This window comes from Ochotona curzoniae, unplaced genomic scaffold (genome assembly GCF_017591425.1).
Source record: "Ochotona curzoniae isolate NIBS_2020 unplaced genomic scaffold, NIBS_Ocur_1.0 scaffold_2587, whole genome shotgun sequence".
Taxonomy (NCBI): Eukaryota; Metazoa; Chordata; class Mammalia; order Lagomorpha; family Ochotonidae; genus Ochotona; species Ochotona curzoniae.
Genome location: NW_024467096.1, coordinates 1,766,442 through 1,789,370, shown reverse-complemented (window position 1 = coordinate 1,789,370; position 22,929 = coordinate 1,766,442). Strand labels below are relative to the sequence as shown.

General features: G+C 43.4%; 1 protein-coding gene across 1 annotated transcript in view; it reads right to left on the bottom strand.

Annotated features, from left to right (window-relative positions):
- CD86 (CD86 molecule) overlaps nt 1-22,469 on the bottom strand; it is a 71,968-nt gene extending 49,499 nt beyond the window's left edge. The window contains exon 1 of the mRNA XM_041003108.1: nt 22,356-22,469. Coding sequence (XP_040859042.1) covers nt 22,356-22,369 — 14 coding nt within the window. The 5' untranslated portion in view covers nt 22,370-22,469. The remainder of the gene's footprint in view (nt 1-22,355) is intronic.
- Between the last annotated feature and the right edge of the window lie 460 nt (nt 22,470-22,929).

Here is a 22,929-nt window from a genome sequence, read left to right as displayed (position 1 = left end):
GGAGGCTAGTTGTCCTGTAGAGTTGGACAAACTACAAATGACAAATTTAAAATTGTTAGTGACTAAATGCAGGAGGTGTGATGGTTCAGCAGAAGCAGCATGAGTTTGGAGCTGCTCGTCCCAGCGCAGATGCACGTCTGACCGCTGCACCTGTGTGAGCCATTCCCCATCTCTGCATCTCAGTTTTCTCACCCAGGAGATCTGACCAGTAGCAGCTTCCTTGTTGCTGCACGGTGGAGTAAAACAATGCAAAGCTCTTGTATGTAAATCACATGCCCCAGAGTTGTGAAATGGAGCTACTTTCCATCATCGTGCTGCTCTTTGCTTTTTAGATTTGCTTGCTTCTTGCCTTGATCTTTCCATAGTTCTTCCCCAAGTCATCTGTAAATCTCTTCACTGTTCATTCAGGGCCCGCATTCAGCCCACAGGGCTCCTGCCCGAGTCCTGAGCCCTAACACGCAGGGTCATCCCTTCCATTTAGCCACTCTGTGTCCCAAGTGCACACCCTGGAAACCTCATCCTTCTTTCAGATGGGTTCCACTGGGGTTTTCCTCTGGATTTTACAATCTCTCTCTCTTTTTTTCTTTTTTAATTAGAAATGTCCATTCAGGTTCTGTATTTTAGCGTATGAAATTACATACCCGTTGGAGCCCAGGGAAAGTAATTTGCATTTCACTTCATTTTCAAGGTTCCTTCTCCTCTTTGTGTTCGGCAGTCAAAATGCAAGATGGGCTACACGGAAACTCCTGCAATCAAAATATTCAGGGCAGGGCCTGGAGTGGTGGCTCATAGGCTAATCCTCTGTCTGCAGGAGCCAGCGTCTCCTGTGGGCACCAGTTCGCATCTCAGCAGCTCCACTTCTGATTTAGCTCTCTGCTTATGACCTGGGAAAGCAGCAGGGGGTGGCTCAAAGCCTTAAGACACTGAACACATGTGGGAGATCTGGAAGAAGCTCCTGGCTCCTAGATTAGGTGATCAGCTCAGCTACAGCTGTTTCAACCACATGGGAAATGAAGCAGCAGGTAGAAGATCTGTCTCTACGTCTTTCTTTCTCTCTTTGTAAATCTAATCTGCCTTTCCAATTAAAATAAATGAATCTTTAAAAAATATTCAGAGCAGTGTTTCCAAAGTTCATTCTGAGCATCAGGACCACTGCATATTCATATATGAACTATACTATTATCTACACAGGATTTTCTATTTAACTTACTTTAAGCACAATTCTTCAAGAAAAGAGTCTTTGTGTTAATACTAACAATGTTAGAAAGCAGTGTCATTTGCCAGAAACTATAGATGAGTCAATATAGCACATGACGTTGGAACCAGAGAAACCTGTATTCAAACCATGGATCTACCACAACTTGTGTGTTCCCAGGGAAGTTGCTTCATCTGTCTGGGCTTTAGTTTTCTCAATAGAAGTGACATGAGAGGGTCCAGCATGATAGCCTAGAGGCTAAAGTCCTCACCTTGCATGCACCAGGATACCATACGTGTCCTGGCTGCTCCACTTTCAATCCAGGTTCCTACTGGTGGCCTGGGAAGGCAGTAGAGGATGGTCCAAGACTTGGGAGAACTGGAGGAAGCTCCTGCTCCTGGCTTCAGATCACCTTAGCTCTGGCCGCTGCGGCCATTTAGGGAGTGAGCCAACAGATGGAAAATCTTTCTGTTTCTCCTTCTCTTTGTATATCCGCCTTTCCGCTAAAAATAAATAAATCTTTTTTAAAAATTGCAAAAACAAAAAAGTGAGACTACAACAAGTATCTCACAGGTTTGTCATGAAGGTTAAATATGATGAAATACATAGGGTTCCTGGCATGGAGTAGGTTAATTTAAAAAATATTGCTTCATTTTTTTCCATATCCTGTCTTTTGTCTTTTTATTTCAGTTCTGCCGAGAGCAGCCTCATCCAGTGCCACACCAGAGCCGCATGCTATAGGGAGTAAAGGGAGAGGCAGATGGGGCAGGCACTAAGAAGGACAAGTGATATGATGCCATGCAGTTCTCTTAACTCTATCACTTTGAATTGGAGGCATAACGGAGCTCACACGCCATCATTCTGGTCTCCACTCTAGGAAGCACCCCCTGTGATGTCATCTCGGTTGTGTTCAAGTCTCGACTCTGCTTTCTCAGTTGTATTAAAAAAAAAAAAAAACTCTGCTTGTTTGGACAATTAAGAAATGTATTGTAAAATAGTTGTTTCAGATCCATTACTCCGACTCTCCAGCTAGAACTACTATCTAGCTGCCCTGGTCCTGCTCTCTTGAATTGTAAGAATATATCCTATATCCTCTCTCTGTCTCTCTTTGTGTGTGTCTCTCTCTCAAGTTTATGTGTTTCTTTTTCTTCTTCTTTTTTTTTAAAGAAGACTTACAGAGAGAAGGAGAGAAAGAGAGAGCTTCCACCAACTGGCTCACTTCCCAAATGTCCACAGTGGCCAGAGATGAGCCAATTTGAAGCCAGGACCCAGGAGCTTCCTCTGGGTCTCTCATGTGGATGCAGGAGCCCAAGGACCTGACACATCCTCTGCTGCTGTTTCAGTCCATAAGCAGGGAGCTGGATCAAAAGTGGAGCAGCCAGGAGACAAACCAGCACCCACATGGGATGCCAGCACTAGCAGGTAGAAAATTAGGCTGTTGAGCCATAGTGCCAGCCCAACAAGAATATATTCTTTTGTCCTTTTATATAAAACCCTCCAAACAGCCAAAAGCAGATGTCGTTAGTTTCCCTAATCGTCTCTCCTCCCAACTAGATATTGTCAGCACCACCAGCTGCCCCTGGTGTGATGTGGACTCTAAGGCCTCCCATCAGTTCTCCTACTGACACTTTCTCCCCGAGTCAGTCAGCACACCTCCTAGCACAGAGGGCTTGCAGAGCAGAACAGGCACTGATTGTGGGTGAGTCAGAGCTCAAATTAGCCCTTAAAGACTTGCAAGAGGGTGACTGGCCATGACTTTGTTTTCAAGCCAGATCACCGCCCTCTTTCCCTTTCTGATTGGTGCGTCAGGATTGACCATTGGCACCCAGACAATCAAGACATGCACGGACAATTCACATTTGGCATCACGCCAAGGGTGGAGAAGTTGCAAAAGGATGGCAACCAAACAGGGTAAATGCCCAAAGGAGACTGCACAGCATGAAGATCAGTTCCTTGTGTTTGGTAAGGAGGAAGTTGCTGGTAACCTCAGAAAGCTGATTATGGCGGGGTGTGGGGGGGTGTGGGTGGAGGGAGGCGCTGCTTCCTCCAGGGCCTCATTCCCAGATGTTCTCAGGCTGCCGCAGGCCAAGGCTGTGAGAAGGAGAGTGGCTGCTACAGACAGCAGTTGGGGGAGGGTACAGCTACTTTCTGGATGTCCTCGCTCAACTTTGCCTGAGAGATTATTCCCCTGAGGTCTGCATAGTCAGGATCTATGCTGAGTGGTAAAGTGCAAGCATTGACAGGCATCCAAATACTTAGTTGGATGTTCCAACTTCTGCTACACATTCATTGCTCTCTATAAATGATCTCCACGGCCAATGGGCAGGATGCAGTCTGAAAGAATTCTTGGGAGCAATGGCGGTAGTTCTCATATAAAATAATATAGTTTCTATGGATAGTCATAGCAGCATTATTCATTGAAATATTAACTAGCTTTTTAAAATGTACTTTCTTGATACAGAGATTTGGGCAAGGGAGAAAGAAGCATTCAAAAGGTTATTTAAACTTGGGTGTAAGCCCTCAGAAGAAAGGATACAGGTGTCTAGAAGGTAAGAATAAAGAGAATGTAAAAAGAGAGAGAGTAAGAGCAATGGAGTATTTCTGAGATAAGAAAGGAGGGTGGGAGAGATGTAACTTTCAAGTACTCCACCTCTGTGCTCTCAAGAGGACAACCTTGGAGATGATGGCTCAGACCTAGGGAGCCAGTGCCTTTAGCTCAGGAGTTGGATATCAGTAGATGTTTTCCTCTGTACCATGGGGCAGGGAGCTGCCATACCTCACAGAGGCCCAAGGCTCAGATAGTGAGGGGACCGGTGCCAACCAGGACAAACTAGGGACCGGGAGACCTTCCGTCATGTACCAAGCACCAGGTGGAGTTCTTGAATTCTGACTGGTCTGCAGGAGGGGAAGAGCATCTCAGCAGGACCAAGATGGAGTCTGTCATCCAGCCGGCAGATAGGAGCCTCACTGTAGGGTTAGATTGACTGTGATCTCTCATGTTGCTGGGATGCACAGACAGAATTCACATCCCAGGCATGGTGCAATCCATGCAAAGAACCAGGTTGGGACTGTAAACAGAATTTCAGAACTATTCTTAATTAAGGAGCAGTGCATCTCAGAGCTGGGCCATCTTATTATACTCAGGCCCACTGCACAACTTTAAAAAATGATTTTTTTTATTGGAAAAGTAGATTTATAAAGATAAGGAGAGACAAAGAGAAAGATCTTCCATTTGCTGGTTCACTTCCCAAGTGGCCACAATGGCCGGAGCTAAGGTAATCTGAAGCCAGGAGCCAGGAGCTTCCTCCAGGTCTCCTATGCAGGTGCAAGGCCATCCTCAATGCTTTGAGCCATCCTCGACTGCTTTCCCAGGTTAAAGTAAGGAGCTGGATGGGAAATAGAGATTTAGGACATGAACTGGCACCCCTATGTTATCCTGGTGCATGCAAGGTGAGGACTTTGGCCACTAGGCTATCACAGTAGGTCTATGCACAACTTACAATGAAGGATTTATAGTCACAGTTCCCAAGGCCTGACTTTCCCATTTGAACAAAACTGCTGAGCCCACAATTCCCTGTTACTACTAGAGGAAGAGCATAGCACATTTGTAATCAAATTTCTCCTCTACTGTTGCAGTACCATTGTCTTTTGAGAGAACTCATCCTCCTTTGAACATAAGCACACACTCACTCTGAAGAAAATGAAGACACACCACAAGCTGGAAAGAGATATTTGTAAAATAAAGAAATAAATAAAGGATTAGTTGATTAGTACACAAAATATACAAGGAGCTCTTAAAGCTCAAAGAAAATATACACCTGACTTTAAAAGGGAACAAATGCTCTGAACACAGACCTGACCACAGCAGGTGTATACACCATAACAGATGTACAGGTGGCAGCAGATAACAACATGAAAAGTGATCAACATCATCTGTCATTAGAGAACTGTGAAGTAAAGCAACAATGAAATGTCACTACAAATCTCTTAGAATGGTTAAAATCCCAAACCTAGTACAAGATGTGTGATCATTCTTTGTTGATCAAAGTGCAAAAAGCATCAGTTTTGAGGAAAGTTTGGTCATTTCTCACAAAACTATACTTATCTTTACTCTAGGATCTGGCAACCATGCTTCCTCGTATATTTATGCACGCCCGGGATCCCATATGGGCGCCAGTTCTAATCCCGGCAGCCCCGCTTCCCTTCCAGCTCCCTGCCTGTGGCCTGGGAAAGCAGTCGAGGACAGCCCAAGGCTTTGGGACCCTGCACCCGCGTGGGAGACCCGGAAGAGGCTCCTGGCTTCGGATCGGCATAGTATCGACCGTTGCGCTCACTTGGGGAGTGAATCATCGGACGGAAGATCCTCCTCTCTGTCTCTCCTCTCTGTATATCTGCCTTTCCAATCAAAAAATAATAAAAATAAATCTTAAAAAAAAACCTCAAATATACTTTTGCGTATTTGTGTAAGATATACATTTTTTTAAAGTTTTGTGTGTTTATTTGAAAGACAGAATGACAGAGAGAGAGATTGTTCTGTCCTCTGATTCATTCCCCAAATGGCCACAACAGCCATGTGTGGGCCAGGATGAAGCCAGGAAGTCTCTCCAGGTCTTCCAAGAAGGTATCAGGGGTCCAAGTACATAGCCATCTTCTGCTGCTTTCACAGGTGCATTAGCAGGGAGCTTGACAGGAACCCCTACTCGGATGCACGTTGTTGGTGTCACAAGCAGAACACCAGCTCCACATCAAAAGTTACAACCATCAAAATCTTAAACACAAGAAGTGAACAGGTAAGCATACCATGATACCTTCAAAAAACAGAATGGTATTTGGTGAGGAAAGAAAAAGAGCTATCAGGACAGGAAAAAGCAATAAAGAGAACTGAGCAATGCAGTGTACAAAGAAGCCAGTGTGAAAACACTACATTCTGTAAGATTCCAGTGACATGACCTTTTGAAAAGATCAGTAGTTGTCCAGGTTACTGGGAAAGATAAGAGGGGTGAAGGCATGAACTGTGAGCTATTTGGGGGTTGTGAAATTAGCCTATGTGCTACTACTGTAAGGGTGCATACATGACACTGTACATTTGTCACAACTCATAGAACTGTACAACACAAAGATAAAACCTCAATATAAAGTGTGAATATTGATTTAAAACACATCAATAATAGTTCAATTATTTGTAATATATATAACACAGTATTGCAAGAAGGTTATAATGGGGAAACTATGCTGAGAGTCAATGGGAATTCTCTGCTGTACCCTCTGTACCCTCTGCTCAGTTTTGTATGTGTGTGTAAATCTAAAAGTATTCTAAAAATAAGTTCATTAATAATAACAAAAAACCACACCCGCATACTAACCACATGCACTGATTCCTGGCAAAGCGACTAAATTAATGATGTGACATTTTAGAGGGCTTCTAGACCGGTGGGAAAGAAAATCAACCTCAATTTCAGACCCAAGATTCACTTCCCCATGATGCACACTGATAATCAAATGCCCCCCTAACCCCACACACACCTAAGTCCTGAGAAAATTCTCCAGGTGTGTCTATCTGCACTCGGTTTCAACATTTTGCTGCTTCTGTCTGGCGCAGAGCCAAGGAGTTTTACAGCAATTCCTTAGGTACGTGATGAGACCCTTCCCCCTAGTGGTTTTCTAGGGTCCAACTCGACGTTATAAAGACTTTTCAGTTCCAGGTTTCTGGAGGAACATTCTTAGAAATGCAATAGATTTCTTCTTCTCTCCTTGGGGTTGGGGAGGTGGGGTGTGGGTAAGGCCTGGCATACAATCTTTGCCTATGCTGAAAAGCAAATGTTGCCAAGTTAAAAGTAAGAGATTGAACCTTTTCTTGATCGAATCCAAATGTTGCAGCTGCAGTATTTATACCCCAAGCTGGAGTCACTCAGGACAGAGGGGGACCCCCGTTTTCACAGCCTCCGCTGTGCACCCCATTCTGGCCTGAGGCTGGCTCTTTACTTTTCCTAGTGGCTTTGGGCTATCATCGCTTATTTGCTTTCTTCAGATACAAATCATACTAATCAATGAAGCAAGCTTCAAAGAGGTGATATATATATATATTGCTGTTCGATCTTCCTTACAAGGAAACTAGGATGCAGTGACACACATCTGACTTGATCTCTTCAAGGGAGAGGTCAGCATAACATAACACCAAGAGATAGTTTCAGGATTCATCCAAGTGACTACAAAATACTCTGCAATTTCAAACTTGAAATGGTGACTTAGTAAAACCCATCTGAACTTGAGCAGTAAAACACACTTATTCAGATTGAAGATTATATTCACTTATAAATATGTGTGTATATATATACATTATTTTTAAAAAGTTGATTAAGGGAAAAGCTAGTTAAAAGGGATAGCCATTAACATTAGGAGTTTCTTGGAGGTGCTGTGGGACAGAGGCCATCTCTAAATGGACAGGCCACAGGCACTGGAGGGGGCAGGTTGTGGTGGGGACTGGATTAGAGGATCAGAAAGCAAGGATAAGCTGGAGAAGGACTGTAGCTTGGGGAAGTAAAAGGCTCAGGATGCACCCCCACACTGCACCCTGGACACCAGAGACCACAGCAGAAAGATCACAGGATAGAGCACCCCTTCCCAGCTCATCCACCTGCCCTGTACCCAGACACTTCAGGGAAGGGGCTGAGCCAGGCTTCGGGGGCAAGGCCAAGGCTGTAGGGGAACTGCGGTAATGGGTCTCTAGTGACACCCAAGACCACACATTTGTATGCTGCACTTTCCCTTTATTCTTACCCATCTTTGTAGCACAGAACTAGTTCCCATCTCCCAATAGTACCTTAAAACCCACAGATGTCATTTCCCCACTCAAAACTGCAATGCCTCAGTTTTCCTTCATTTACTCCATAAATGTTGTACCAGACACAGCTGATTGCAGGCCCTGGGCTGCTGATGGAATCCCAAGTAAAGTGCCCTCTGGAACCTCTCCCTGTAACAAGGTCAAGGTCCTTGCCAGCAGGTGGTTTTCAGCATAAACAACTTGAGTTACATGATATCCCAGTGACTGAGGCATAAGGTAGATTCTAACTGGGCAGTGCAGGGCTCAAGTAGGAAAAACCTCCCAGGCAGGGCCCCTGTGTCAGGAAAAGCTTAACCACAATCCAGGGGCCTGGGTCTCCTTCGCTTCATGCTTAAAGTGGTCACAGTGTCTGTGTGATCATTGGCTGTGGATAGCACAACAAAGAGAACGTCCGGAAGGGTGAGTGACCCTTAGCTTTCTGCTCATTTTAATAATTCCGTAGGCTGGCTCTTTAGTAGCATTCACGATACAGTCTTAAAATTATCAGGAATTTCTCTGATAGCATACACATAAGATGACCTACATGAAACACACATTTTAAAAGGGAGATACCAACAAATCACTAACACCCATGAGGTCCCTTTTCAGAACTCAGCCCATTTCAGGTTTATAATCCTTCCCAACCTTCATGTTCCCTGGGAATGTGAAATACCAATTTCGCAGGCTGGGAGTCTGAATTCCACGAGACTATTTGCATGAGGGCATGCGCTTACACATTCCGAGAAACGGTCATTTCTTTCGCCAAGCATTTGACATTTGCCATTTCCTTTAGAATCTGTCAGCAGAAATAAAAGGAGACACTATTCTGTATGTTGCAAGGTGCTGGACCAGTAAAGTTTTTAGGTTGTTTTTTCTTTCTTCTTATATGTGCAGAGGAAAGGATGTCATACATAACAAAACTAGCACATTTTGACAAATGGCAGCATATTTCAGATTTAGGGAAGCATGACGGTTTGTGAAAGCACCCTTTTATGCAAAATATTTATGTACAAATATAAATGAGATGTGTGCTGCGAAGCAAAAGAAAATAGATTGTGGCATATAGAGCACAGCCCATGCGACTAAGCTTGTTAAAAGAAAAAAAAAAGAAGAAACGTTGACTTTTTAAAAAAGCTTTCATTTTTGTAACACGATGTGAGAGAAGGCATTGCATACTCAGAGACTCCCCCTTGCATTAATCAAGAACAGAGCACCAAAGACTCCCGGGACCCCTTGGAACGCGCATTCTTTCAGTTGGATTTGCAGGGCTGCTGTTGCAGGTAAGAATGAGGGGTGACATTTTTTGTAAGTTCCTACTACTTTCTTCACATCTTTGTCTGGTAGATTCTACTTGTCCACCAGCATGCAAAGGCAATGCATCTTGAACTACATTTTCAGGAAAAACAAGATGCTTCTTGCTACCCTTCAGTGATGTCACTTAGGCATGACCTCTTGAAAGAGTGCCTTCATTGCACTGCTGTGCTATCGCTGTAATACCAACTGGCATTTCTTAATAGAAACAGTGCTCAGAAACCCAGCTGGCCTCTGAATATCGTGGACTGTAGACTGTATGGAGACATGCAGACAACATGACAGTATGGCATATGAGTTGCATTTTCACTGTGCCTGGGCTATTTGCATACAAACAAAAGAGATTCTTTTGAGAAGAAGTTGTCTGTGTTTTTGTTTTGGTCCCCTGGGATGACTGTGGTCTGCAAGCAAGACCCAGGCCATTTTCATATCTTGGATGTTGCATGTTGTGTTATACTTATGTCACCACTCACTGCCATTTCTTCCTTATTGCCCACTTCCCATTTCACAGGCAGCCTAGTTTGGGGTGGCGGTCACCTGCTCCTTGGACAATCACAATAGTGTTCTAGGTGCTTCCTTTCCTCCCCTTTCCTCGAGAACAGTCCAAGGATTTGAAGATCATCTGCTCTTTCTACAGAAACTGGTGCTTACACTTAGCAAGACAAACAGGTCTTTCTCAACCTCAATCCAATTTTTCGCTTCTTTCTCTATCACCCAGCTCCCACACATCCTGCTCACACTAATACCATCCACTGTTTCCCCTGAGCCCCAGTTCACGCCCCCAGACTCCGTATGTTTGCACGAGCTTTTCCTCTGCAGGTGCAGTGGGGTGAGGGGGAGGGGAAGGCTGCCTTTCCTCCTTTACTGCAAAGTGCTCCCCTTCCCTTGAGTTGGGGATCTCACCACTGTTGCTACCTTTTCCACCACCCTTCGCTCATTCCCAAATCACGTTGCTTGCTCCTCCATTCCACTGTCTTCTCATTGCATTTGGGGGAACTTAGCCTAGTAACAGGAATTCAATAAATACCCATTTATTACAGTTAATATCTGTAAGCCAATTGTTATAAGATACCCTACTAGCAAATCCATTAGCTTATTTAATCTTCACAATCATATAAACACTTACAGATGGAAGAAGCAGACTCAGAGAGAGCAGGCCACTTGCCCAGGGTCACACAGCTAGTGAGATTAAGCTGTTAGCAGGACATGGAATAGACTCTGTTTTAAGATTTACTTATTTTTATTGGAAAGTCAGATATACAGAGAGAGAAGGAGAGACTAGAGAGAAAGAGCCTCCATCCACTGGTTCACTTCCCAAGCAGCCGCAACAGCTGGAGCTGAGTCAACCCGAAGCCAGGAGCCAGGAGCTTCTTCCAGTCTCCCACATGGGCACAGGTCCCAAGGCTTTGGGCTATCCTCGACTGCTTTTTCAGGCCATACCAGGGTTTGGATGGAAAGTGGGGCCACCGGGATACAAACAGGCACCCACGTATGATCCTGGCATGTGAAAGGCAAAGACTTCAGCCACTAGGCTACTGCACCAGGCCCTATAGACTCTGATTTAAATTTCAGCTGACAATTTTTATGAAGAACAGAAGTTACAGAACTGTTTTCTGATCTGAACGTTGAACAGTCTGGCATTTTCTGAATAAGTCTATGTACTCTGACCTACAAGTTGTGCAAACTTGAGTAAGTAACTAAACCATTCTGAACCTCAATTTCCTCATTTTTTTTCAATAGGGAGAATAATATTTAACCCATGTGGTTACTATGAGGACTCAGGAACAATACTCAGGTAGCGTTTACAGCCCTGTCCCTGGTCATCATGGTAATGACTTATTCCAGCCTGCTCAGAGCCATGCGTCTGACATACCATCACTCATCTACTTGAACTTTACCCTCTGAAAATTGGCAACTAGTCAACCTTCCATTAACTAAATGAACTGAAGCTCAAAAAATTACCATGACAAATGTTTCAGTAACATCAGGACTTTTCCCCCAACCCCAAACACCCTCAATCCTGCCCAAAGTTTTAAAACAACGGCAACTAATTATGACTGTAACTTTTTAGTTCTCCAGACCTTAGCTTTCCACCTCTACCCCACACAGGCTCCGTGGCTCTCACCTGTGGCCAGAGCTTACTTTTGACCCTGACCCAACACAGCTGTCTCTCTTCAAGCACAAATTCTTCCATCCACACATGTTTCCTGCTACTAGGAAGAATCTCCGCCCTGACCTTTCCCCAGTTGCTGCATGTTTACGCAATGTTTGGGCTTGAGTGTGCGATTAGATCAGAGTTTGGAATCCTGGTTCTGCTACCAGGTAGTGTGACTGGGTGGGACCGAGTTTTCACTTGCTGAAGCCAGAGACAGGCAGCAGCAGTGCCTGCCCTCTGCACTGCTAAGGATTCGATGGCACTTCAAGAAGTCTTGAGAAAGTGAAAGCAGAAAATGTTCATTTTTGGTGCCAAAGTTGTGAAATTCTTGCATCATATTTTCATAATGCACATTCTCCCACTAACTTTTGATGACTCCTTGTATACTGTAATTTTTTTAAAGATTTATTTTATTTTTATCTGTAAGGCAGAATTACAGAGAAAGAAGGAGTGACAGAGAGAGAAGAAAAAGATTTTCTATTTACTGATTCATTCTCCCAAATCGTCACAACAGCTGGATCTGAGCCGGTTTGAAGCTAGCAGCCAGATGTTCCTACAGATATCCCCAGCAGGTACCAGAGCTCAAGGACCTACGCCATACTCTGCTACCTTCCCAGGCCATTAGCAGGGAACTGGATTGGAAGTGGATCCACCGGGACTTGACCTGGTGCCCATGTGGGATGTTGGCCCCACAGGTGGAGGCTTAGCTTGCTACACCGTGTTTCCAGCCCAGTGTGTATCATAATTTCTGTGATGGTAAGAAATGCTAGCATTACAGTTGCTCTTCCCTGTGGTAGCTTCTAAGCAGCAGCTGCAACAGACTCATCTTCATTTTCCCAGTATTAAACAAAACTTTACTGAATAAATTAATATGTTCATAGTTCCAGTATAATATATTCCTCAACCATTTCATTTCCACATTTCCACATTTCTTATTATTTAATTGGCTAGCTCCCTAGAGCTATTAGAGTAAAATATTAAAGTATTTTGATGACAAGTGAAATGGGAGTGAATATAACATCTAGAAGTGAAAATCTAAAAAGTTGCCCGTGATGACTAGTGATTAAAATTTCTTTATAAGTTAAAAGCAAACATAAAATAATTGAAGTCTGGGGCCAGGCATGGTAGCCTCATAGCTAAAGTCCTCGGCTTGTATGTATCGGTATCCCATATGTGTGCCAGTTCATGTCCCCGTTGCTCCACTTCCCTTCCAACTCCCTGCTTGTGGCCTGGGGAAGCAGTCGAGGACGGCTCAAAGCCTTGGAAACCTGTACCCACATGGGAGTCCTAGTAGAAGCTTCTGGCTCCTGGCTTCAGATTGGCTTAGCTCCAGCTGTTACAGTTACTTGGGAAGTGAACCAGCAGATGGAATATCTTTCTCTCTAGTCTCTCCTTCTCTCTGTATATGTGACTTTCCAATACAAATAAATAACTCTTTAAAAAAATAAAATAATTGAAGCGCAGAATGCTATAAAGCAAGTTTTCATAGATAACTTCCTGAAGCTGCCAAGTATAGGATAGAATTCCATTTTAAGTTTTCGCCATCCAACCTTACGTACAACGGTTTTAGGTGGCTTTCATCCTACTCACCTGTATCTGCTCCTTCTCTTAGCTATAATGAGGAGATCTAGGATGGTAACTTTCAGGTAACAGGTCCGATACATTTGCTAAAACTCAACCAGGAAAGGCAGAGCTAAGAAATCTGGGACAATTAAAAATAGGGAAAATAACAGATTTAAGGAAAGGAATATGAATCCTAACGTGTTTTGTTTCCATGGGGCTTTGTATCTTGTACAGTTCTTATAATCCTGACAGCACTGGGCGGTGCTGATGGCTTTGTGTTTAGAGAGGTTCAGGAGGCTGAATCCCTTTGGAAAGAGACATCACTGCTCAGTAGAGAACTACTCATTACCTGATTATTACTTGGCAGCAGCCCCAAACTCTGGCAGACTCAAAACCCAGGCAGTTGTATAAGCCACAGTGTCACCTACAGACACAGGAACAATATCTATATGTGTGAGCTTTTAGAAATCTGCACACTTCCCTGTGACAAAAAAAAGTCACCATATTTGAGATATTTACCACTGAACTGAGTTTCCTGAAAATAGAAGGCGTGTTTCTAATACGTAGCCCAGGGCCTAGGCACAACACTGCTGAATGAACCTGAATATACTAAGAACAGAAAGAGACAGAGTCCCAATGGACATTTCCTTGTACCATTTCAATAGGACGTGCAGATACGTTGCAATAGACATCTCCACTCCCAGATAAAAGGAGGTCCCTGAATGAAATAGTTAAGTATACCTTGATAGTATAATGCTAGAGTTTCTACATTTTCTACCTTTCTATAATGTCATGATGCACTTAAATAGAGGAATGCTAAAATTTCAACTGTTAGCAAAGGACTATACTACTGTGATAAAAGGGGGGAAGATGGTGGGGGGGGGAGAAGATGGGATGGAAAGATAGGAAGGAGGAGAAAGAAATCCCTATATCTACAAATTAAAATTTTTATTATGAAATAATCACAGATTCAAAGCACTCAAAACGAAGTGTAGCCAAGTTCCTTGTTGCTTCACTTGTCTTCCCAGTGGTGCCATCCAGTATAATTATTTTACCACCTAAGTACCAAGAGATGGATACTGACAGAATCCACATGCACTCTGCATGTGTGTGTGACAATGTAATTTTATCACATGTGTAGACGTAGATTAATGCAATGTTTCCATGATCAGGATATAAGACTATTCCAGAGCCGGCACTGTGGTGCAGTAGGTTAAGCCTACACCTGCATTACTACATCCCATGTGGGTACCATTTTGAGCCCTGGCTGTTCTACTTCCAATCCAGTTCCCTGCTAATGCGTCTGGGAAGGCACCAGAAGATGGCCCGGATCCTTGGGCGCCTGCACCCATGTGGTATGCCTGTAAAAAGCTCCTGGCTCCTAGTTTCAGCCTGACTCAGCTCTGACCATTTTGGTCATTTGGGGAGTGAGCCAGCAGACAGAATCTCTCTCTCTCCATCTCTTTTATAATTCTGCCTTTCAAATAAAAAACGAATTTTAAAAATTATTCCATCACCCCTTATGTTCTCCCTTTATAGCCACACATACTCCACCATCTGAAACCTTGGCAGCCACCAGCCTGTCTTTTTGTTTGTTTTTTATAATCTCAAGAGTGTCATGTAAGTGCAATCGCATGGTACAAACCTGTTGGACTTGGCATTTTCACTTGGCATTATCATTCCCTGGAGCTTGGTTTTATTTTTCAGATTTTTTAAAGATTTCTTTTTATTTATTTAAAAGGCAGAGTTACAGAGACCAAGAGGGAGAGGAGAAGGAGGAGGAGAAGGAGAAGAAGAAGGAGGAGAAGGATAAAGGGAGGGAGAGAGAGAAATCTTCTGGTTTATTCTCCAAATGGTTGCAATGGCCAAGGCTGTGCTAGCCCAAAGCCAGGAACCTGTAGATTCTTTCAGGTCTCCCACATGAGTGCAGGGCTCCAAGCATTGAGGACATGTACTGCTCTACCAATTCATTAGCAAGAAGTTGGTTAGGAAATGAAGCAACTAGGACATGAACTGTACCTATGTAAGATGGAAGCACGGCAGGTAGTGGCTTAGCCACATATGCCACAACCCTGCTCTATTTTTTCATTTATCTTATGATTTATGTATTTATTTGAAAGTTAGAGTTACAGAGGGCAGGGGAATTGAGAGGAAAGAGGAATGAGAGAGAGAAAGAGAGATCATCTATCCATTGGCTCACCCCCAAGCTGGTCACAGGGCCAACACCAGGCCAGGCTGAAGCCAGGCATTTCATCTGGGTCTCACATGTGTGTGACAGGGACCCAAACACTTGGTCCAGTTTTCACTGCATTTCCCAGGCTGTTAGACTGGAGCTGGATCAGAAGTGGAGCAATCAGGATATGAACAGATGCCCCAAAGAGATGCCAGTATCATAGGTAGCAGTTTTATCAGTTATGCCCTCATTGCCAGCCCTGGCTCCCTGGTAATTCATCCAGGGTTTTGCATGTGTGGTAGTAGTTTCTGCTCTTTTACTAGCTGAGCATTACTTGCTGGTTCGTTCATACACAATCAGTTTAACTGATCACTCAGTGAAGAATCTTTTTCCTCCAGTTTTTTACTGCTGTGTATAAAGCCAGTGTGAATAGTCATATGCTCTGTGTGTGTGTGCGTGTGTGTGTGTATGAACACAGATTTTCGTTTCTCTGGGAGCACGTCTGAGAAGGCACCTACAGGTTGTGTGTTTAGGGAGTGTTTAATTTGGGAAGAAGCTGTTTTTCTTAGTGATGGTATCACTTTATGTTCCAGCAGCAATTGGTGTGTGAACTAGTTTTCTGTCAGCTGTTGATGTTGTCACTGTGCTTATGATTTTAACCATTCTGATTGGTGTGCAGTGATATCTCACTGTGGTCTTAATTTTCACTTCCATGATGGCTAAGGATGCTGACTAGCTTTTTGTGTGCTTACTGTATTTCCTCTTTGGGAAAATGCCTTTTAAAATTTTTTTTCTCTTTTTTCTAACTCATGGCTGTTTGAATTAGTATTTCTTTACTGTTTAGTGAGAATTATTATGTCACTTCTTTCTTTTTATTTAAAGTCACTGAATTATTAACTGAATTAAACTGCTCATGTACCTTCATGATTCTTGGTTTCTATTCTCAATTAAACTATAAAACTAATGGATGATGTATCAGCTATTTCATTCACATTCTTTGCTGTGCCTTAAAACTGCCAGGTTCTTGATAAACTGTTATTAAGTTGATTAAATATGGTTGTTGGTGACGATAATCAGACTTAACATTTGGGTAGTTTTATAGTTCAAGATTATCTAGTTTTACCAAGTTGTAAATCAACCAAATGTTCTTTCATTTTGTTTTCCTTTGATCTTCTAGTACAGTTTTAGGTATGATTAATTTGCTCTCCAATAACCAAGAGCGGTGACATTTGAGTTGTCAGGCCTATCATATCCCTAACCCTACAGGAAGCAAATGTTACACTCATTTGGATTCAAAACTTTCTAAGAAAATGCCTTAATACTTCTCTATTCCAGTGTAACTGTGGTCTTTTGTTCTTGTTGTTCTGCTTAGTGACACGAAGAGATGACCTTTGAAATTCCATGTGGGCTCACTTTCTTCTTTCTATCACCAATCTCGTCAGAGCTCTCCTCGCTGAGAAGCCCCAGATACCAACTTTCCCATGACTTAACAGCATAGAATGGAAGCCTTGGCAGCACCAAAAACTCTATCCTGGGGTATGACAGGTGCCAATATCCTTTCCTTCCTAAAATCTTCCTCAAACCAGTTTTGGGGTGGAAAAAGGAAGCATTGACTTTTTGCTCTTTTGTTCATTTAACTACTAAGTGGAGAAGAGGCCTGTGGGTCTGGCTCATGCACTCTGGGTTATACGCACATGACTCCCAGTGGACAGCAGAGTTCGGTTCAGTTTCCTTGCCCGTCTTTTGGTAGCAGGGTCTCCCTTCTGGGCTGCCACCCCGCTCCTTCCCTGCGGCCCACAGGCCTCTACTCAACTACAAAGGTCACCACGGGCCTCTGGATTGACCTTTTTGGTCATTTTCCTACTTCACCTTTCTGTGGAATCTGACACGGTGATTACTATTCTCACTCCTGTGAAATCTTTTTCTCCAATTTGATAACCAAATCCTTTGCAATGTCCTTCCCATCTCTCTAAAGCTGTTTTTCCCAGCTTCTCCAGCTGTCTGCATTTTCACCAAGGGTATTCTACTCTGAGTACTGTGGCAATAAAACGGTGCCAACAGAAATGATTTATCTTTTTTATTTATTTATTTTTTAAGCTTGGAAATCCCAAAGGAGGGCCTTAACATTGCTGTTTTTTTCGAAGGACTATGCAGAAGCTTCCATTCCAAGCCACACCTATAAGCTTCTATATGGCTTGGTGCTTGTCTGTCCAAATTCCCTCTGCTGACAAAGACTCTGGTCCTGTCGGATTAGGGTCTACTGTAATGACCTTCTTCTAACTTGATGAGCTCTGTGAAGATCCTATATTGCTGTGGTACCAGGGGTTAGGATATTGATGTATAAATCATGTGGCAGGAGGAGGGGAGAACACACCTCACCACTTAATCACCAGAGTCAACTTATACGCTGTTTCTCAAAGTGAAGAAGTTTGGTAAACATCTTTCTGTGGATATGTCCTTCTTTCTCTTGCATCGCTCCCCTCCTTTCAGTTCTGTCACATCACTTTTCTCCCATTTACCCCAGTCTGTCGCTTTGTCTTGATGGTGTATGCTTTAGGCTTTTCTTCATCATCTCCCCCCTTCAAGGATAGACTAAGCAGGTGTTTAGCATAGTCATCAAGACATTAGTTGACACACCTGGATTCCATATTTGATGACCTGGGTTTAATGGCCAGCTAGTCTGGCTCCTGACTCCAGCTTCCAGCTAGCATGTACCTTGGGAGAAAGCAGTGGTAGCTTAAGTAGTTGCGTTCCTACCACCTAAATAGGAGACCTGGGTTGAGTTCCCAACTCCTAGCTTCAGCCTGAGCCCAGCTTTGGCCATTGTGGACTCTTGGGGAGTGAACCAATGGTTGTGATTTATTTTCTTGCTCTCTTTCCTCCCTCCTACTTCTTAAATATACAAATAAATATACTTTTAAAACATACTATGTCTTCCTGGTCCCATCCTTGACTTTCTCCCAACATATCCTCCCCTCTCCTTACTGACTTCACCTACATTAACTGTACTTACACTGAATATTCTTAGAGTCCACTCCAGCAATTGCTGCTTTCTGAAGCTTTGCACATGAATATCTGATTTTCTAACTAACTGGATATCTGGCTCTAGTTCCTCCAATTCTATATGTTTAAAAAAAATGAACTCATCATCTGTCAGCTCTTTACTCCTAGACCAAACTTGTTCCACTTCCTTCATGTCCCACCTTGGAAAGGATATCACCATGCAGTAAGTCTTTCTGCCAAAAGCCAAATCCTATCCACTCCAGTCATTAAAATCTTTTAAATGCATTGTCTCCTGTCCTCTTTGGCCTCACTTAACTGCCCGGTTTTCATGCTCACATCACTTCTGGGATGAGTCTAACAATTTCTTGAATATCTCTTTGTCACCCAAATTTGATTTGCACCTACTACTAGATGAGATTTTGAAAGCAAATTTTACCTGCTTATTTATGCATCTTCAAACCTAGGCTATCTTCTCATGACTGATGCCTGGGTGCTGGGCCCCAGTCCAGGGCCCACCCAGTTTCATTCTCTATTACTATGTGCACTGTGTGATTGATTCCACTTCTGTATGATGTCATCTTTTATTGTGTGCTTGAATTCCTCCAGGCACCTAGACCCCATCTGTCTCCTAAACCACTCAGACATTGTCTTTGACCTCCCACGAAGCCCACGGCTGTAAAAGTCCCAGCAGGGCTCTAAGTCACCTCCTATCCCTTCATCTCTCTCTTGGCTCCAGCTTCACCCTTGCACTTAATTTTGCTCTTCGTTTCCTCAGCTGTCCCTCCTTTCCAGCACTTGGAGTGCCTCCTTGAAGGCTGGCCTCATCCTTGAGCACCGCCCGTTGTAGGTTAGCTCCATTATGAGTCCCAGCCCAGCCTAGTCTGGCTAGGTTCAGAGGGTAGCAAGCACTTCTGCTAGGGGGAAAAAATCTTCCTGCATTCTGGTCTTTCAGTAGTTATGCAGTCTTATGAAAGATCACTTCCTTTCCAGTTCTTAAACCTAGAGATAATTAGTAACTAGTAAAAAAAAAAAGCAACTGATAGTAATAATTACTGAGTACTTACCAAAACAAAATATGAAGTATATGAAGTGTCTAAGTTCTATGCATTATCTCATTAAAAGCTCATAAGCACCTGTGACCTATCACTAAAATTCCCAGTCTATAGTCAACAGACGGAGGAAGGCAGTGGTTAAGCAACTGGCACCTGGGAGCTAGAAAGTGGGAGAGTTGGTTCATCCCAGCACTCTGATTTCAAATGCATGACCCACTGTACTGTCAGTGCTGTCAATTGGCAATTACATCTATAAAATAAGGAAAAGAAATGGGTGCCTAGGCCTTCCAAATACAGCAAAACATGCCACCAAAAAGCATTTCTTAGCATCTGGTAAGTTACAAATGCAGTGAACGTGTTTTGAGAGTGAGTCAATGGACTGCAAAGTAAAGCACAAAGGACTAAAGTGGAAACCCAGGGACCATGGGCACTCCCAAACCACTAAGTAACTTGTCTGCTTCTGTGAAAAAAAAAAAGAACCCAACTCTTAGATTTTTTTTTTCTGAATTATACCAGGTTTACATTTCTACTTGAAGATGTGATGCTCAAAAGTACACAGTGGAAGGCAAACGCCACCTAGATTTCTGTGTAACATTGTGTGTCCACATCTGTTTTATCTAAAAGTGGGAGCACTGTATAATCTGCTTTTTTTCTACCAAAGCTAAAAACTTTATGACTTGTTCTGCAAAACAGTTTTTTAATGACAGTGTAGCATTTCATTATGAATGTTGTATAATTAACCCAATACCTAATGTTAGACATTGAAGATGCTACAAAGATATTCCTCATTAAATCAGTGGCAAGAAAAACACATGCATTATTGAGACCTTAAAAATACATGATTCCCAGAGCCTATGGAACTGTATCATAAAATAATAATTAAAAAATAAAAGATACATATGATTATATCTGTAGAATATATCCATAAAAAGTGAACTGTTGGTGAAAAAGCATTTACAATGTAAGAGCTGTTGAAATACACCATCAGATTATTATTGAGAAAGATGTATCACCATCAGGGGGCAATATACCTAGAATTATTCCTCATTCCTTCACAATATGGGAGAGTCTTGCTTCTTTCACTTGTTTATTTAAGAATTATTTATTTGAAAGACAGAGAAGGAAAGAGAAAAAGAAAGTAGAAAAAAGAAAGAGGGAGGAGAGGAAGAGAAAAAGAGACATCTCTTGTCTGTTCGTCCACTCCCTAGATGCCAGTAACAGCTGAAGCCAAGAGCCACAAACTCCATCTGGGTCTCCCACATGGGCGGCGGGGGCCCAAACACTTGTGCCGTCTTTTGCTGCCTTCCTATACACATTAGTTGGAAGTTGAATGGGAAGTGGAGTAGCTGAGACTTGAACCAATCCTCCAACATGGGAATGCTAGGGTCCCAACTGGCTGTCTTAAAGCTGTTGTGCCTCAACTTCAATGTTAAATATTAAATTTGATATTTACAAGTTGGATAGAAGAAATAAGACACTCCACTCTCTTAATTTGCACTGATTTCTGATGAAACGGAACAAAGCTTATTGGCTGTTCATTGGTGCAGACCCCTTTTCAGCTTTGAAGCAGTCTTTTCAAGAACATTCTAGACTACGTTTACATGGACTTCCCAGATAGCATGGCAGAGGTCAAAGGGGTTGTCTCTGCAGTGCCACAAACACGACAAACTCTGAAATTATTTTTTTCAGACATGTATGACATTTCAAAATTCCACAGAAGGCAACAAGAGCCTTTATGTGGAAATTCAAATCCAGTCTTCTGACATCAAAGCAACAAAGTTGTTTCCCCCGTCACTAAGTACTGGGCAAATGAAGATCACGTAGATTTTCAAGGAACAGCATAATACATCATGAGTGTGACATCGGCAGCCACCGAGCAAGAGAAGGACGGGTGTGACTCCTTCCAGGAAGTCCCTGCCATGGGGACCTGCCACAGGAGGGGAAAATCTTGTGCCCTGTAAGCAGGCAGGACAATTGGCAGCTCTACCCTGAGTGCTGTGACGTTGAGCAAGTTTGTGTGGATTACAGTTGGGCCAAAGAACACAAGTCCCCATGATGTTCAGGCGTGTTCAACACACAACGGCTAATCAGGTTACGCTGCCTCTTCCCATTCTCTCATGCTGCCCAGAATCCGTCATAGCTGGCATGTGACTAATTTCTCTGCCAACAGTCACCTCTCCATATCCACGGGGACTGGTTCCCCCTCAACCCAAAGACACAGGGTTTCCACAGATCCTCAAGTCGCTTACATGAAATGATCTACGCAATCTTCTCACATATATTAAATCATCTCTAGAGTGCGTGGAATGCCTCATACCACAGAAATGTAATGGAAATCATGGCTATGCTGTATTGATTAAGCAATGACGGTGAGACTGCACATGTTTGCTCACTCTTAGTCCATCCAGACACACCATCCCAGGTCTAAGGATGATCTTAAGTGGGTTGAATCCACGGATGTGGAATCCACGGATGTGGAACCCACGGAGCTGCATTTCCTCCTGCCTGTCTTTTCCTAGAGCCCTCCTTCCACCTTCCCTACATCACAGACCTACTCTTAGGCAAACCTGGTCCTAATACACACACCAAAAACTACTCCCGATCATTTGATGTGCCAACGTAGACATTCAAGTTCTCCAGCCCAGGAATCTAAAGTCAATGATTATAGCATTTAATATTTGAAGACCAAATTTCCAAAGCCAAAATAAATTGCTTGTCTCAACCACCACCACTACGCATCGACCACCACCATCAACACTACTAAATCAACCATGTTTGGCAGTCCCGGGAGCATTCTCATTCTCCTGTGGCAAAGATCCCCCATTAGAATAGAGCAAGTCTCCGCGCCTAGGAGCCACGCTGGCAGCCTCAAGCAGCTGCGCCCCGAACAGGAGCGTGACTTCTAGGCGCTACCCTTTCACGGTGGGCCCACGACCTTCTGTCTTCCAGGTGTTTTCACTTTTGGCCTCTGACTAGATGAGTCCTACGCCAACAGAGCTCTCTCAAGCAGGAAGGGCTGCCAGCATCGCTCTGTGCTCCAGTTCAGCTTCCCGCTGGGGTCATGGCTCCAAGGGATCACTCACCAGTGGGCATTCATCTTGGCGGCTTCTGCTGGGGCCAGACGTCTGGAAATGACCTGACTGGTCCGCCGGCCCGAGGTAGTCTGAGCTACCCAGAGGAGCAAGCCTCCCACGCCTTTGTGAGGCTTGCTCTCTGATGACTGGGTAGCCGGTTCGCTTTCTTTAATAGAAGCTGTTCCTCTTTTCTCTTCAGATTTTGCCCACACTTGAGGAAGACATTTAACCCTTTCCTTGCATTTTGAAGTCATTAGCCTAGGTGCAGATGTGTATTTACGGGTTTTTTGTGTGTGTGTGCTTATTTTAATCATTTAGTGGCTTCAGTTCTAGAATGATATTAAGATGAGGGCTGGCTGAAACCACAACTCTTAAAATTCCTTCAAAAAAGAAAACACACCCCAGAAAATAAATTAAGATAGAAGAGTGTGTGTGTGTGTGTGAGTGGGAGGTTCTCAGGTCCTCTGCATCTGTAAGATAGAATAAAAGGGCCACCTGTGGATTTGGGGAAGACAATTAAAGAAGTGATTTATTCTTTGTATGGATTGGGAGTCAGTAGCAGTCTGCTGCCCAATTCTACCAC